The following is a 16,702-nucleotide window of genomic DNA, read 5'->3' on the forward strand; positions in this document are numbered from 1 at the left end:
TGTCACTTAAATTCAGATGGGAGTCAAGGCAGGTGAGCAAATGCTTTTGGCAATATACACAGCGTGTGTGTGTGTATGTACTGTTTATTACTGTGTACAGTATACACACACACACACACACACACCATATAATACTATATACTCATACTAGTTTCCCTAAGTGGGACTAATAAAGGTTATGTTATCTATGGTAAACCTTTGTGAACAGATAGCTAGCTAAATTTAGTTGGTTCACAAAGCAATGGCTAATTTTAACGGAAAACAATTATTTAGCTGTGGCATTTTGGAATCAATTAATCATTCATTCCAAATACTAATTATTATAGGTGCTTGAGCTCTGCCATGACAAGTTTCTGAAGGTTAAATGTCAATATGATGTTAAAAACCTCCCAAAAAGAAAAAAAAGAGGATTCATTCTGTACCGCTTATTCCTCCCCAAACGTCCCCAATGACCCTCAAACTCCTGCGACTTTAACAATACTCTCTGCTCTGTACTGGAGCTCGGCGACCATCTCTGCCTCTTCTTGTTTCTTAATTAGGCTAACCTCCTCCAGTAGACCTCAGTGCAGTGATATGTTGCTATACAACGTGGTACGAGGTGCACGACTCTAAAGTCGGACTCGCCTGTATTCGGCAAAAACGATCCCTTTGAAAATCTGCGATATGAGCCGGGGTGCAAATGATGAAACACGATATATAGCGGGGGGGAAGACTGTGGAGCAAACTGTTGTTGTTTTCTGACCAAACAGAGGCAAAAGAACGGCAACGACTGTCTCGTCAGCCGCATTGGTTTCATCGGTGCAAACCAGCGTGGCGTGTTCTACGCTCCAAGCGGAAGTCCGTTTCTTCTCTCCCACCCGGAGTCGTGGGAGCTGGCCTCCGTCTTCCTAAAGCGCTTCCTGGCCCCCTCGGTGAGGAGACAGAGGAGAAGCGAGGAGGTGAACCCGTCCGACCCGTTAAGATCCGAATCGCTTCCCTCGCATTCCGTGAAGGACCACAAAGATTCGGAGCACGGGCAGCCGGAAGCGGACCAGGCGGGAGCCGTATCAAAAGAGACCATCTCCTCCTGCGACGACCCCTTAAAGGTCTTGCACACCAACGGGCCAGTGAGTCCTGTCAAGACCATTATAGAAGACCTAGCGGAACAAGACTGACTTCATGAACTTGGGAAAATATGTTTTCAAGTGAAAGAACAGACACTGGAACGTCGGTCCGTTCCCGGGAGGTGGTCAAAACTATTTTTCCTATCGAAACAAATCTGGTCCAGGGTCAAACTGTCCCCACCATAAAACCTCAGCTAGTTTTTTTTCCAGTCAGATATTTAACATTCCTAAGACAGTAACTGCTGTGATATGAAAAATGCTTTGAAAAAAGCCAACATTACACATTACAAATGAGAAGTTAACCACTAAAATAAAAAATAAAAAAAAAACCCACCAAAAACAAAAACAGCAAGTGGCTTTGATGTTGACACTGGAGCCACTTCTATATAGGCTGCAGTTGTATGGAACACCCTTCGTTGAGGCTGGTCCTTCTTTTGGAATAAGTGTTGCAGTCGATCCATTAATGATCCCGGAATGGACGTTTTGTGAGGTACACTGAGAACTTTGTTTTCCGGCCAAATTTGGGTCGCGTCCCAAGTTATATGACCTCAAGGACGGTCAATTTACTTCCCAACCCACTGTCATTCATCCATTCGCAAACCGCTGATGAGTCCAATTGTCGTGGCAACAATGTAGCATTTCCTGATCCAAGAAATGCAATTTTCCCAAATCTAGCCGTCGCGGTGACAAAATGTGAGGGATTGTTTCAAAAAACATTGGATGGCGTCATGTGGCAGGTTCGGTATAGCGCTCAGCTGTCCTTTAACCTCCTTTTGTCAGTTAAACGTTAAACCACAGGCAAGATGTGGCAATGTGTGTTTTGCGTATGGAAAATGCATAATCTTTAGGAGCAATTTTGGCATTTTGTTTTTCAATGTGTGTGGTTTTTTTTTTTAATTTAATTTAATTGTTTTAAATGCTTCATGTTTAATTCTTTAGAATCAGCTGGTGTGTTCGCAGCCATTCATGTCAGGTGCCGGACACCAAGTCATACAAATGATAAAGGTATTTATTTATTGAATTATGCAAGAGGACTTCTAATATTATCAAGTGTTTTTATTTATATTGTTTGTTATTTTCAAGTGGATGAATAAAGTAACTTTTCAAGGATTTATGTGTCTGTGTCTGTATTTCTAGGAGGAGTTCCTTCGAAAGCAATGGACGGACAGAAAATGGTTTCATAAGTTTAATATTATTTGGGGTGCCCAAAAGTATTGAGATACATAGTGCAGTAAGTGAAAATGTCAGAACATACCATGGGTGTTTGATGGGCCACCAGTCCAGTTGTTCCACCCCAAATTCACCCAAGTATGCCTTCATTGATTTTGCTCTGTCTTTGTCTAATTTAAGCGTTCGATACATCTCGAGACGTACAGTTGATTGCTGCTCTTGATCAATAATAAAATCAAATGTGTGCACCAAGCCAGACTGGTTAAGCCACGTTTGGGAGAGTTGGATGGAAAAGAACTTGCCTGGACTTTAGAGCATGGTGTGATTTATTGACTAATCTGTGCCACACTGAAAAGAAAAAGAAAAATTACTATGATATAATGAAAACAAAGTAGGATTTTAGGAGATCATTCTCAATGTATACATATTCTATTCTCGTCATTTAATTGAAAAAAAAACAACAACAACAACCCATATTTCAACTAAGTCAAGACATTACAAAATTCAGTAATTTATGAGGAAAAAGAAAAGTGAATGTATATTGTGAGAATAAAGGTGAAATATTACAAGAATGAAGTAAAGATTACGGGAAAAAGTTGAAATGTTAGGGGAGTTAAATGTTCTAAAAAGTATCCCAACTAGTGTGACAAGTTAAGAATAGACGATCAACTGACGCATCTATAAAAAGATCCTGCAGAGTTTGCGTGAGAAGATGCGAGCGTTTCGTCAGGGACACTTTTTCAAGTTCTAATACTAAACAGCAGTGGTTAAGTTCCTTCTACCCTCTAAGGTTGTTCAACCTCAAAGGGTTTGTTGACATTCACTTGTTAAAATCCTGACTTGAATCTTGACGATTAGATTTTTTTTGTCCTTGTAAAACTTATTTTCTCCATAATTGTTTCTCTGGTCAGTGTGGCTTTAATCGTAAATAGTAGTTTTCCCGAGCTTTCCATCATGTTTTAGTGGCTAGCCATTGGCTATGTTTGAACATGATCACCCTTGTTGACAAACAAGCATTGAATGTGAGACACTTTGAACGCCTCGTCCTCTTTCGTCAGGGTGAGCGCAAAGCGACTCACGCCCGCATTGGGACTCAAAGAGAACATGCGTGCTCTGCTGCAGCCGTCGGGAACGGGGCAGTGTAAATCGTCCACGAGGAAGCGCATGGTCACGCACAGGTAGGCCCCGTGGGAGACCACCAGGGCGTGGACGGGCAGGTCGTCCGCCTCTTCGCCGGCCACGTAAGGTGCCGAAGAGCGCCCGTTGTCGCCTCTGTGTTCGCGCCAGACTTGTCGGAGCATTTTGAGCCAAAACTCTTTGACGCGCTGCTTCACCTGAACACAGTCAACATCGGGTGTTATTGAACACGTGTCTCAAACTCACATCCGCGGTAAACAAACACAGTCGAGCTCAGCTTCTGGCTCACGGATGTCACGGCAAGCGATGCTTTACTTTAAAGAAACCTGCAGGGTACGACTGCAAACGCACATTCCAGCGACATTTAAACAGCCCCTTTGAAGGATTCTTCAGTTAGTTGCAGCCAAAGAAATAACAAATGCCATAATTAGCGCTTTCATAGCATAATTCAGATTGTTCAAACTCTTACTGTTGCACTTGTCTGCATCCTTCAATTGCACTTGCTGAAAAAGTAAAGCTTTACACTGTTGATGTTTCATTCTAAATGTCACTTCATCTATCCCTGTCACACAATTCATATGTTTATTGTGTTCCCTTGACTGCATCCAATGTGAACGTAAAACCCAAGGTAGATAGCAACGTGTAATTTTCGGTCGAAAATGAACCTGTAGCGACTCTACATTGTAACCGGTCCCCTAAGGGCAACCGTAACTAGGATGTGGCCGGTGCCGAAAACATGTTTGACATGGCGGTTTTAGAAGCAACCCTAACCCCCAATCTCTTTTCTACCGAGCAGACCAAACTGCAGCTTGCGAGCGCATTGGGATCCTGATGCAACAACCCGCAACTACGGAGCAGGCAGGCGCTGATTATGAGCCTCAAATCTATCTTTGGCCACCATCATCATCATCATGTGCTCATCCCATGCTGGGATGGAGCTGATACACAGTCTCGAACACAAATAGAAGCAAGTGGTGACTTTTTAATCAGAGGCACTCTGACAGTAAAGAGGATATACTTTGATCACAAGATGTTTGTTATTCAAGCATGTGGATGCAAAGATGCCTGCACATTCTCTCTTTGCAGTAGTCAGCACCAGGCACACCCACTCGCTGTTTGTCCTGATATGTACTGCCCTCTAGTGGCGCCCTTTGTGTCCAGCTGCAATTTCATCTGCGCTTTTGTGTTTTGCTAGCTTTGCTGCGTCAGTTTTCATGTTTGTGATTCCAATTAGTCCAATTAGAACTTACAGCAGGACTGTTATTGTTCCACTAGAAAGTAGACTCTTAGTGCTAACCTGAAAAAATAAAAAGTAACTTGCTGTTAAAAATCTGTCAAATATGCCTGCGATAAAAATCCTTTATTTTTTTTACCGTTAAAATTGATCATTAAAGATTATTTTAATCCTGAGATATAAAATGCCAAAAGTAACGGAAAGAACCATAACTCTAAGAACACTGATTGATATTTTAACTCTCACAAAGCTTACTTTAATCTTACATTTTAATTCATCGCCATGAAATCCATAAAATAACCTGATTCTGATATAGGAGGATAAAGTTAAAATCCCCCTAAAAATTGGGATGTTGTGCCAAATGGTGGCGGCGAACAAAAGTGTTTCTTAACTTTGTTAATATAAATGACCAGTCGCCACAGTGCGACACTTGGAATAAGATTATATTGCGCAAAGGAGGCTTTCACGATGTGTCGAAGTCTGACGCGCGCCCTCGCCCGACACCACGCGGAAATGTCTATGCCAACATTGAGGCGGCTAACAAGTTCGTTAGTTGCGCTTTTGCACGGATGGTTTTTAGAGTTTATTTTAGTCTTCCAACCAACGTAAGAAGGGATGACGGACACAAAAATAAAATAATAAGAAATTCCTTTACCGTACTGGAAAGAAAGTAGAAAGTGAGACATTACTTATTGAATCTGAAGTCCATTGGGTTAGTTCCACCCGCACTGCCTTTTAGTTCATAGACTTGATATTGATACTGGTTAGAAAGAACCCAGAGTCAAAAGTTCATTTTAGTTTATGCTGCGGGCCGCTCAGAAAATGAATGTTCATCATTTGGACACCCTTTATTTCAACCATGCAAACTGTTTGGGATCCAGTCCCCGAAAAGAGTCGGAGTCGAGAATCGTTTGGAACCGGAACGGGAATCGGGACCGGAATCGCTCAAATTTAAAGGATGCCCCACCCTACGCAAGAGTGAGCAAAAAAAGTAAAATAAAACAATTTGACCTGCTCTTGAGTCTCCCCTTGAGGTGGAGTGAAGATTGCGAAGGACTGACCAGCTGCTTTGGCCATATCTTTTGCGTCTTGCACTCGCTTGCCCTCTGCTATCCCAAAGCTCTAAAAAAACAAAAAGCAAAAAGCAAGTGGTTGACTTGATGAGGCAAAAATAGGAATAACTTGTGCACGTGCATTAGACAACATTCGTTTCACTGACTTTCTCTTTAAGCAGAGGGTCACACGCCAGCTGTAGACCAGCGCAACTACTGTTATGTTTCACAATGGTTTCAGCAGTCTGTAAAGGAACACCAGCAATTAGCCATCCATTTCCTACAGCGTTTATATTGGTCAGGGTCACGGGAAGAGAGTGGGAATTGAACCCACGCAGGCAAATGAACCTTCCCCCATCAGCGACTCCGACAGCAGTCAACTTTTGGAAAAGGTTGTTCAATTAATGTGAAGAATGATTTTCTTTGAGTGATACAGGGTGGTCCCGAGGGTAAATCATTTCTGTTCAGCCTTTTCATGAGTTGGAATGAAATGATGTTACATGGGAAATCACTGCCATTGATGGCAATGGAAGTCAAATTTGCATTGAAACCAGGAGCGCCGGCAGTGTTAACGTGCCTTTGACGACGGTGACACTCTGGAACGGATTCATTCTATTTCCATTATTTTCCTCTCAGAAAAATAGATTGAACCCAGCAACCCAGATCAGACTGTGTTTGACGCTTGACGTTTCCACTGAGTCATTTCGCCTTTTTGCGAGCAGACCCATATTTCTCTCCCTCTCGTCCTGAATACAAAACATCAAACCTGTCGCGCTCGTAGCATGTCGCTGACAAATAGGTTGGAGAACTTGACATCCGTCAGGTAGCGACCTGCAGCCTCGGCCTGCTGCAATCCCACCTCAGACAATGGACAGTCTATGGCCTGCCCTGGATTCAAGACACAAGGAACAAAATAAAGTGACGTCCAAAAACACATGGAACATCGTTCACATTTTATTGAGATATTTTTGAATAATACCATACCTTGTAGCAGGCCCTCTTTATTGAACTGGGTTTCTCCACTGTAAGAAATATTCCGATTATTATCTTATATCGATAAAAACCATTTCATCTAACATATAAGACGGGGAAGTTAAAGAGCGCCTTTCAAATGCCATCTTGGCACTATTTCAACTGCAACTAAAACGGTATTGACATACAAGAAGACATTTGAAGCTTACGAACGGCCAGCAATGAACTGATATAGCACAAAAAGTAAGTTCATAATATTTGTGTTTGATATATTATTGATTTGTTGTAACAATGCTGATTGGCAATAAATCTTCAATCCTAATACCAGGGTGACACATGTGTAAGGAACATGCATTTGTGGAAGGAGCAGCAGATCTCTGGGTTGCAAACATTGGCCAAAGCTCTGCCAGGAGCAAACAGCTGATTTTCCTCTTGCCAGTGACTCTTGTTTGTTGTTCGGTGCATTGGATGATTGATGTTTGAAGAAACAAGACATTGGCAATTTCACAATCAGGAGCCTTATTAGCATGTGGAAGAACCAAACACAGCCACAACAGCGCGGCACCTCCTGCTCCTGCTGCTCACCGGCCTGCTCACACACCGCTGAGGGATGGTATCCCTTTCTTCAACCAGCTTTTGTCAGAAGTCAGCCAACGTGGTTGTGTTGCAAAAAGCATGTCCAACCTGATCCAATACGCTCAAATTCTTAGGGTAGTCTCAGATAAACCCTACTCGTCGGGGGCCAGCGTTGTCATCTTGGGGGATAGAGTTCTGCTCCGGAATGCGCACTTACAGGATTAAGCCTACTTCTGGTACCACTAGATGCACATCTCGAGATCGCTCTGTATCAACATTGCCTCTAAAAACGACAAGCCTCGTTTTTTCCAGTAAGGGAGATGTAGACCACACGCCACACCGACACGCTTCCTCTACCGGAAGATGTTAGACTGTCTGTGCAACAATCAGCATAGCGTGCTACAGATTTTCGCCTAACTTTGACCGTACGATCAGGGGTGAGTCTTGGTCGAGTACTTGAGGTGGGCTGTGCCCATGACCTAATTTTGGGAAGTACCCGAGGTTTTTAGACCTTGAAAAGGACCATTCAGTGGACGAAACACAACAGGGCTAACCTCGCCACTGCCTACGATCCAGCTGCCGTAGGAGGAACCTTGACATATTGCAGCTGAACATAAATAACATTTCTCCACGTGTTGCGTTCAGGTGCATGTGTTGCCGACACGAGTAGAAGCTCAAAACAAGAGTCAATGCTACTTGGCATTGGGAGAGAGGATTTGGCAAATTTTGCATGGGCACAACCCGCACACTCCTGCCAATGGATTTACAGCTTCCTGATGGGCAGGACACAGCGGGTGAGGCTGGGGGACACCACCTTATTCACATGCACCACCAGCACCGGGGTGCCCCAGGGATGTGTCCTCTCTCCACTGCTCTTCTCTCGCTACACGAACGACCGCACCTCAACGCACACGGCTGTCAAACGCTTGAAGTTTGGAGACGACACCGCAGTCATTGGCCGCATCAAAGACGGTGACGAGTCTGCATATCGACAGGAAGTGGCGCGCCTGGAGCTGCGGTCCGGTCGACAAGACCTCGAGCTGAACACGCTCAAGACTGTAGAGATGATGGTGGACTTCGGGAGGCATCCTTCGCCACAGGTGCCCCTCACGCTGTCCAACTGCCCTGTGTCAACCGTCGAGACCTTCAAGTTTCTGGGAATTACAATCTCTCAGGACCTGAAGTGGGAGACCAACATCAACTCCATCCTCAAAAAGGACCGGCAGAGGATGTACTTCCTGCAGCTTTTAAGGAAGCAGGGCCTGTCACGGGAGCTGCTGAGGCAGTTCTACACAGCGGTCGTCGTATCAGTCCTGTGTTCGTCCGTTACAGTCTGGTTTGGTGCTGCCACAAAAAAGGACAAACTCCGACCGCAACGGACAATCAGTACTGTCAGAAAAACCACCCTTAAGGACTTGCGGGCTGCCAGAACTAAGACAAGAGCATGCGAAATCCTCTGGGACCCTCCATATCCTGGTCACCACCACTTCCAGCTCCTTCCCTCAGGTAGGCGCTATCGATCAACGCAAACTAAAACCAGCAGACATTCCAACAGCTTCTCCCCTCTTGCCATTCAATTGCTAGAGGCTAAACGTTTTTATGTCTCAAAAGTATTTGTTGTCAAAATGGCTGTCTATTGCTGTACTAGATCGGCTCCAACTACTGGGAAACAAAATCCTTGTGTGGATTTAAAAAAAAAAAACAACAAATAAACAGGCTTTCCAACTGTATAAGGTTTTTTTTTTGTGGACGACATAAATTATGTCAATAGCAACGTGTTATTTAAACTTCAACCTTCAACCTGTGTAGCCCACAGGTCATCTATTTTGGGCGGAAGTGGATACTGCGCCACCGAGAGGGGACGGTCAAATGATTATGGACTCTGATTACGGTCACTCTGATATACGCCACTGTCACTGAACAATGATTCGGACGCCTGTCGCGACATACGCGCACGTATGTATGCGTGTGTCAGCTTTGTTAGCTCAGTCACAGCAAATCACACAGAGAGTGTAGCTAGCACAGAAAGAGTGTGTAGCTAGCTGTTTGTTTGTCAACGGGAGCTGCTGCTGCTGCTGCTGCACTTACTGTCGAACGAACGTCAAGCCCAACATTAACGACTTCATCTCCTGGAGACCGTCAACCGAGCAACAAGCCTTCCGCATTCAACGTGAGCTGCTTTGGACGCCCCCGTGACGGAGTTTCACAGGAACACGCGCACAAATCGACTCCTGTACTTCCCGGTAACCCGAGTGTCGAGCATACTGGCGTTACTATGGACGCAAGGCCATTTTGGAGAGCGACCGTTTTGCCACCATTACGGTAAAAGCGGCGCTTTTTTGTTTTGTTTGTTTTTCCATTTGTCTTTTTTCAAATAAATAAATCCAACGTGAATGTACATTGGCAGGCGGTGTATTTATACGTTTAGTCCTACAATATGTAAAAATAAATACATAAATAAATAGCCTGGAGGGAGGAAAGAAAGAAGGTTGTCAGGAAGAGGGGGAGTTTAAATGATGGAAGGATGAAAAGAATGAAGTGAGGAAGGAAGGATGAGAGGTAAGAAGGGAGGAAGTCAGAAATAGGGACGCAAACAATGATCCTATGAAAGGGAGGAAGTGGGGAAGGAAGAAATGAGGGAAGGAAACAACAACAGCATGGAAGGGAGAAAGGATTGAAGGAAGAGTGGAAGTAAATAAGGAAGGAAGGAAGGAAGGAAGGATGGTTTGAAGCATGAAATTAGGGAAGGAAACAAGGATCGTATGAAAGGAAGGAAGGATGTCATGAAAATGGAAGGAAGGCAGGATGGAAGGAAGACGGGAAGGACAAAATGAGGGAAGGAAAGAAGGGAGGAAGGAACCACCACCGGGTCGTCAACACACGAACAAACCCACACCCGAACATGGAACGCTAAAGCTGGCCTTGAAACCTTAATTTGAAACCTTAACCCTTTTTTAAAAATGAAACCGATTTCAAAGCCAGAATTCAAAACCCTGGAAACCCTAACTTGAAACCTGAACCCTGGCGAGAAACCCTATTTTGAAACGCGACTTTGAAACCCCACCCCTCGCTCGAAAACCCCTTCTGAAAAGCTAACCCTCCGACTTGCCTTAAAACTCTATTTCGGAACCATACCACGCTCATTTCATACCGGGTACTACAGTTGTGTGTGTCGCAGTGTTGTACAAAAGTTTGAGCTATGTTGCAGTGTTGAAGGAGGACATTTCGAGCATTTAAGAGATTAAGCTGTGTTTAATGTATGAAATAAATAGTGTAAATATAATAAAACAACAACATTTGAAAGTGTATACGTACTTTTGGCCAACCCTGTACAATAGTTTATTATTTATTAGTCTACTTAGCTTGTGATCATCTACTGTACTCAAATACTATGTGGAAAGGAAATATGTTGGAAGGGGTCAAATCTTTATTGAAGCGAGACAAACATTGCTCAATGTGATGCTGGAGACAACATTTCCAATTTTAAACCCCAAAATGTATTGTAGTACATGTCTGTGCCTACTTAAGTACATTAAAAAAGGATCGTTACATTTCAGGAGTATGATTTTCTTTCTTGGCGGCACGGTGAACGACTTGGTGAGCACATCTGCCTCACAGTTCTGAGGACCTGGGTTCAAATCCGGCCTCCCCTGTGTGGAGTTTGCATGTTCTCCCCGTGCCTGCGTGGGTTTTCTCCCGGTACTCCGGTTTCCTCCCACATCCCCAAAACACGCGTAGTAGGTTGATTGAAGACTCTAAATTGCCCCGTAGGTGTGAATGTGAGTGCGGATGGTTGTTTGTTTGTCTGTGCCCTGCGATCGGCTGGCAACCAGTTGAGGGCGTACCCCGCCTCCTGCCCGATGACAGCTGGGGTCGGCTCCGGCGCGCCCGCGACCCTTGTGAGGAGAAGCGGCTCAGAAAATGGATGGATGGATGGAACCTTGAATGGCTGTTCTATTGACCACGCCCCTTTTATAAACATAATCATTTTGCAGGTATGTTTGCAACCATTCTGTCCTGTCTGGATCAAAATGTCCCATGTTCACTTTCAGGTTTCAAGTCATTTACAACTACAGCTGATCTGTACTTTGCTGGGCTCTATGCAAACACAGGAAAGATCAAGAAACACATGTTTGTAAGAGGGAAGGCAGGCAAGGAAAAGAGCAATGAGCTGATGTGGTGTCACACCCTTTAAAGCAGAAGTTTATTGAACAGAGGTTGTGCAACAGACATTTGAGGTACATGATATGGGTTCTGGGGGGGGGCTCAAAGGGAAATGTGCTTCATTCAAATTTCCAGGTATCACAATATTTATGAGACAAAATGACAGGTGTAATTCACCTTGTCTATTCTGCGGTAGTTACAATGGCGCACACATACACACGCACATACGCACATTATCTCAGATCTCGGACCAAACTACGTCGTTCCCACATTGGGAATCCATATTGGCGAACATTCAGGGTAATTGTGATGGAATAAAGCAACAAGTGTACTTTGGCCATCACGGGAACGCTGTTGTTACCCAAAACATGTCAGATGTAGCACCAACATGAGCAAAACATGCTAGAAGACCCGCAGAAATGTTCTAACCCCCGCCCCCCGCCCCCCCAAGTAAGTCCGAGTGGAAGCCAAACAGCGGGACATCCACAAAATGCTAATTTGTTGTTTTCTATTCTATTCCAGGCTCCCTAACTGCAGAGGTATCAATGATGGATTGGTTTGTGTGTGTGTGTGTGTGTGTGTTTTGTTGTTGTTGTTGTTGTTGTTGTTTTTTTGTATGTAGCCAGTAATCCTGAGGTATAGGACATATACCACTGATGCAGAATGTGACTGAAGAAAAAGAGCAAAATAGATTCAAAAAGGGGTAAAGGAGACATGCTATCTAAGCAAAAATGTCAAAACTGTACAAAGAACATTTCCAGTCGAATACTCATTTCATGTTCTTCTATCACCTTCTACTTCGTTTTTCTGAATTTATCTCTTAAGCAGTAAAATAATTATATTATAATACAAATGTTTATAAAATAGCAGCACACTCAAGTGACACATCACAACTCTGTAATGTTATTTTGTATAAATGAAACAAATTCATAGCTTTTAGCAGCGCAAAAAGACAACAATAACTCAATAAAAATATTGACTTTTTTTTCTTGATGTCTTCACACCTCCTCTGTCCTCTCTTCACTTTGGAATACAGTATCTCTAAATCTTAGAAAGAAAAAAAACCCTTTTGTGGGTCTGGTCACCCCATAAAATATATCAAACACAAATTGAAAGTGTGGTCTCAATATATAACACACGCAACAAGACATTGCAGGAAAGACATTAAGTTTGGGTGAGAGCTTACATCCGGCAGAGGCAAAATGAAGGAGGGCAATTATCGAAAACTAGATGTTTTGGCAAATCAAATCGCCAAATTTGAAACAAAACAAAAGCATCCCCACATTTTTTTTCAGTCTGACAACCAGCAATGTCATTCGTGAAAAAAACAACAACTCAAGCACAAGTGAAAGTCCCAAAAAAGAAAAACACGGTCGTGTCTCTCTGCCTGATGAACCCCCTCGTCGATTATTCGAAGCAGCAAAGCTCAAAGAGGACTGAATGACACACAACGTAGCCTTACACAATGTTGTTCAACATTTCTGCAGTTTCAAGCCAGCACCATAGAAAGTGAACAGCCACTAAAACACGCATCACTTGTGGTGGTTTGGAAACTAAAACAAAACAAACAAAAAAAAAACCTCATTGGCCTCTGAAGAACTTGTGCAAATATTGGATGTTACGACCACCCGAGCGCCGCCCCGTGTGACATGACTGTGGCTGTGATGCAGATAAATAGAAAGAAATATTCAAGTACAAAACAAATCTTGACAGTGTAAAGGAAAGCCACAGATGAGGGAACTGTTTCTTGGCCTTTGTTGTTGTTGTTCCAATCCTTGGAAATGAACAAGCTCCTTGGATCAAGTTGGTCTTTGCTTGAATAGGAATGTTCGTTTTGATTGGAATGTCCTGTTTTACGTGACTCTTGCTGGACATAGGGGGTCATTGGGAAACCAGCCCTACAAAGTAAACCAAAGAAAAGGCTACAAAAAAAAATTGAAAGAGAAAAAGAAACACCCACCCAGCTCCAAATCACCACCAATTCATTTTGATGTATCTCCAGGGGAGCATGTTCTCAAAGTGCTTTGCCATTGAAATCATATAGGGAGCGGAACACAACCCTATGTGGGACTCCAGATGCATTGACAATATCCTGTACTCCTCCAAGCAACAACAAAAAAAGGAAAGTCATCCTCACATGATCTGGCAGCCTTAGTTCCTCATTTAGCATCCATGTAAATGGAAACCAATACATTAAAAAAAAAAAAAAAAAATCAACTCAATTAACTGTGTTATAGTACACCTCCATAAAAAGAATTTTAATCCTACCAAATCATTCTGCTCTCAAACCTCTATTGGGTGTTTTAGTCATCATTCAGCCACCAGTTGTACATCAGCAGCATGCTCCCACGTCCTGACACTCGTCGCCATTCTATTTCATTCGTCCATGCAAACTGTCTTTGCCCATTCTTTTCACACCCTGTCGCCTCCCTTCTCGTGAACACAGAAGCCCCCCGTCCTCCTGTCGTTGAGGCATTGTCCTCTCCGCCGTTCAAATGTGCTCTAAAACGCCTCGTGTTGGAGAGTTCTGCACTCCAAAACCCTTTGACTGAGAAAACACAACATTGTAACACTATGTGACAATATGTGGTCGTATATCATTAACAGAATGGCAGTAATAAAACAAACGCCTCGCATGACCTATGAGGCTGAGGTTATGAAAGACTATAGAAACATGCTCTTAGAGGGGCACTAAGCGAAGTGAAGGTTCCTTCACTCACACACACACACACACACACACACACACACACACTGTGTCTCATTCATAGTCCATGCAGCAGTTTATTGCTGGCCAACAACAGACCTAGATACACTGCTGATGAATGAAGGCAGTGACATAGCATAGATACCCCGTTATACTGATAGACAAAGTATGTATGGAACCTCAGCCTGCTCCATAGTCTTCTAACATTGTAAGTGCCTCACGCCTTAAAATGTTTACTGCTAATTTAGATACAGGATCCCATTCAGACTGCACACACATACACGCGCGCACACACACCGAGGCATGCCCAATCCGCTAACTGACCCATACATACAAGCAGCCTGACAAAGCAGCTTATTGATCTTGACTACTCAAAATATGTCAAATAATATTATTACGACTAATAATAATTACTACGACTAATAATGATGATTCAAATGATCCTTTCTCATCCCCGGATTTGGGACCCCCCGACGTTACGCATACTGTTCTCAAGGCTTCCTCTCCACATCTTGCTGATGGTCAAGATAACATGAATATATATCAAAATAGAGAGCGAGAATAAGACTGAGCCCATACTTTGATCCCACATATGCGACTTTCTTCCAACCAGCTATGGTGACAATATAACTTAATGATCATTCTATACAATCAAAGGCAGAATGCAAATATGATTGGTTTCCCTTCTGTGCATCCAAGGCACCACGGAGCGTCATCATGCCCCAAATCTGTTGCTTTTAGAAAATCTAGATTTCGCGGGCAGGCGTTTGTCTTGAAGAACAGAAAAATCTACAAAAAACTAGCAAGCATTGTTCTTTTTCTTTTAAAGGGCTTGTGTTTTTAGCATTTTGTTTTTTTTTGTTCTTTTTTTCTGCTTTTAAGAAATATATTTTTTTCACGATTCTTATTTTTTGTCGTTGTTGTTGTAAATCCTGCGAAATGAGGCCCTCTTGTGGTTCACAAGTTGATGTCACGGACGTCTGTCGGGGTGGAGGACTGATCCAGCTCGTCCAGGCCTTTACTGCTCGGGCCTCTCTGGCTCTGCTGCTGCTGTTGCTGCTGCTTCCGGCCCTCACGCAGGCTGCTCTCTAACACACGCTCGATCTGCTCCTGGCATTCTTTGAGAACATCCTGCAATGTGACAAGAGAGAGAGACACGCAAACTTAAAGTACCGTTGATTGAGCAAAGAACCGTCGTGTGTGTATAAGAGGGTAGTGCAGCATTATCGAAGCAGTTACTGCATCATACTTTTTTTCAACTCAACCTTGTTACCAAGGCTGTAGTATGATTTGCTTTCCAATCAATCAGATCCAGATCCATTTCAGAATCAGAATCAGAATCATCTTTATTTGCCAAGTGTGTCCAAAACACACAAGGAATTTGTCTCCGGTCGTTGGAGCCGCTCCAGTACAACAGACAGTCAATTTACAGAACACTTTGGAGACATAAAGACATTGATAAAAAACAATTGTGCACAAAGATGCAGAGTCCTCTCGCACTTAGAGCACTTCGAATGACTAATATTGCAATAGTCCGGTTCAATGACCGTCGTGCAAAGGGCGCCGAGACTTCACGGAGTGTATGCGGTGACGAGTAGTGCGATCATCTGGGACCATGATGGTTGTGCAAATGTTACAGATACTCCTCAATCGGTGTGCAAATGGAGCAGATGCTACTCTGGCACGAGTGGCCGGTATATGCAAATAGTGCAGCGTGGCGAGACAACTGCAGTGAGTGCACGAGTCATACATCATTGGCCCCACACAAATGTGACAACCAACTCAAGTCAAAAAATTGCCAGCTTGTTGTAATGGAATTATAGGTTAGGTGTTTAAGAAGTTGATCGCAAGAGGGGAAAAAGCTGTCGGAATGTCTACTAGTTCTAGTTTGCGTTGATCGGTAGCGCCTACCTGAGGGAAGGAGCCGGAAGAGCCGGTGACCGGGGTGCGGAGGGTCCGAGAGATCCGCACACGTACACACCTGTGCCTGGCTTCCCCCCCCCCCGACTATCAAGGCATCCATTCATTGGCTCAGTTGACTGAGAGTAATTTTTTGTGTGTTTCTACACCAATTTAAGACTCCCATGTCCACTATGGCTGTAGCCAACAATGGTCCAACAATGGTCAATGGTCGTCTTTCACAACCTTTATTGAGCCAAAGCACACATTTTAGATTAAACAATAAACCACTAAAGAAAAATGTCACAAAAAGCGGGGGATAAGAAAAGGGCACGACCGCAACAAGTGAAAATACGTAAATAATTGACGACCATTATAATTGCATTGAGGAAAAAAAACAACTTTTTTTTTTTTTTTAAACCCCCAAAATGTTGAATAAGCAATGATATACCATCAATTAGCATCTCCGGGGTTGGTTCCCCACAAACAAAGAAACAAAAAATGGAAATCCAAAAATACCCCGCCTCTCGCCCAGAGTCCGCTGGGGTAGGATCGAGCTCACCTGTGGCCCTGAAACGAATGGGTGGAAAGAAATAAAAGAAGAAATTATGTGAATAGGTGAAGCACGAATATGGGAGGGTCCACTGTACACTAAAATCATGACGACATCATCACCAATTACTCACAATTT

At 43.5% G+C, this 16,702-nt stretch overlaps 2 protein-coding genes across 4 annotated transcripts in view; both read right to left on the reverse strand.

The window, feature by feature from the left end:
• Positions 1-2,276: 2,276 nt before the first annotated feature.
• tigara (TP53 induced glycolysis regulatory phosphatase a) lies at positions 2,277-11,315 on the reverse strand. 2 transcript variants are annotated; one of them, XM_061676321.1, is made up of 6 exons: positions 9,333-11,315; positions 6,681-6,718; positions 6,463-6,584; positions 5,864-5,941; positions 5,656-5,766; positions 2,277-3,607 (listed from the first exon to the last, which is right to left on the reverse strand). In XM_061676321.1, the coding sequence occupies exons 1-6, from the start codon at positions 9,407-9,409 to the stop codon at positions 3,251-3,253; spliced, it is 783 nt and encodes a 260-aa protein (XP_061532305.1). In that variant the 5' UTR covers positions 9,410-11,315; the 3' UTR covers positions 2,277-3,250. The 2 variants fall into 2 exon arrangements, with proteins under 2 accessions (XP_061532305.1, XP_061532306.1); XM_061676322.1 differs by lacking the exon at positions 5,864-5,941.
• Positions 11,316-11,416: 101 nt separating this feature from the next.
• Positions 11,417-16,702, reverse strand: part of ccnd2a (cyclin D2, a) — a 207,454-nt gene continuing 202,168 nt past the window's right edge. For both annotated transcript variants that reach the window (XM_061676320.1, XM_061676319.1), the window contains one exon: positions 11,417-15,243. In XM_061676320.1, the coding sequence (XP_061532304.1) occupies positions 15,070-15,243 (174 nt within the window). In that variant the 3' untranslated portion in view covers positions 11,417-15,069. The remainder of the gene's footprint in view (positions 15,244-16,702) is intronic.

This window comes from Phycodurus eques, chromosome 5, assembly GCF_024500275.1.
Source record: "Phycodurus eques isolate BA_2022a chromosome 5, UOR_Pequ_1.1, whole genome shotgun sequence".
NCBI lineage: Eukaryota > Metazoa > Chordata > Actinopteri > Syngnathiformes > Syngnathidae > Phycodurus > Phycodurus eques.

What these genes read in the sequence shown, in the direction of transcription:
- tigara (XM_061676321.1), bottom strand. Translation starts at nt 9,409, where the DNA reads ATGCGGAAGGCTTGTTGCTCGGTTGACGGTCTCCAGGAGATGAAGTCG. An exon ending in ACATGCTACGAGCGCGACAG is followed by an intron (nt 5,942 to 6,462) that starts GTTTGATGTTTT and finishes GTTCCTTTACAG; the next exon opens with ACTGCTGAAACCATTGTGAA. An exon ending in ACCCTCTGCTTAAAGAGAAA is followed by an intron (nt 5,767 to 5,863) that starts GTCAGTGAAACG and finishes TTGTTTTTTTAG; the next exon opens with AGCTTTGGGATAGCAGAGGG.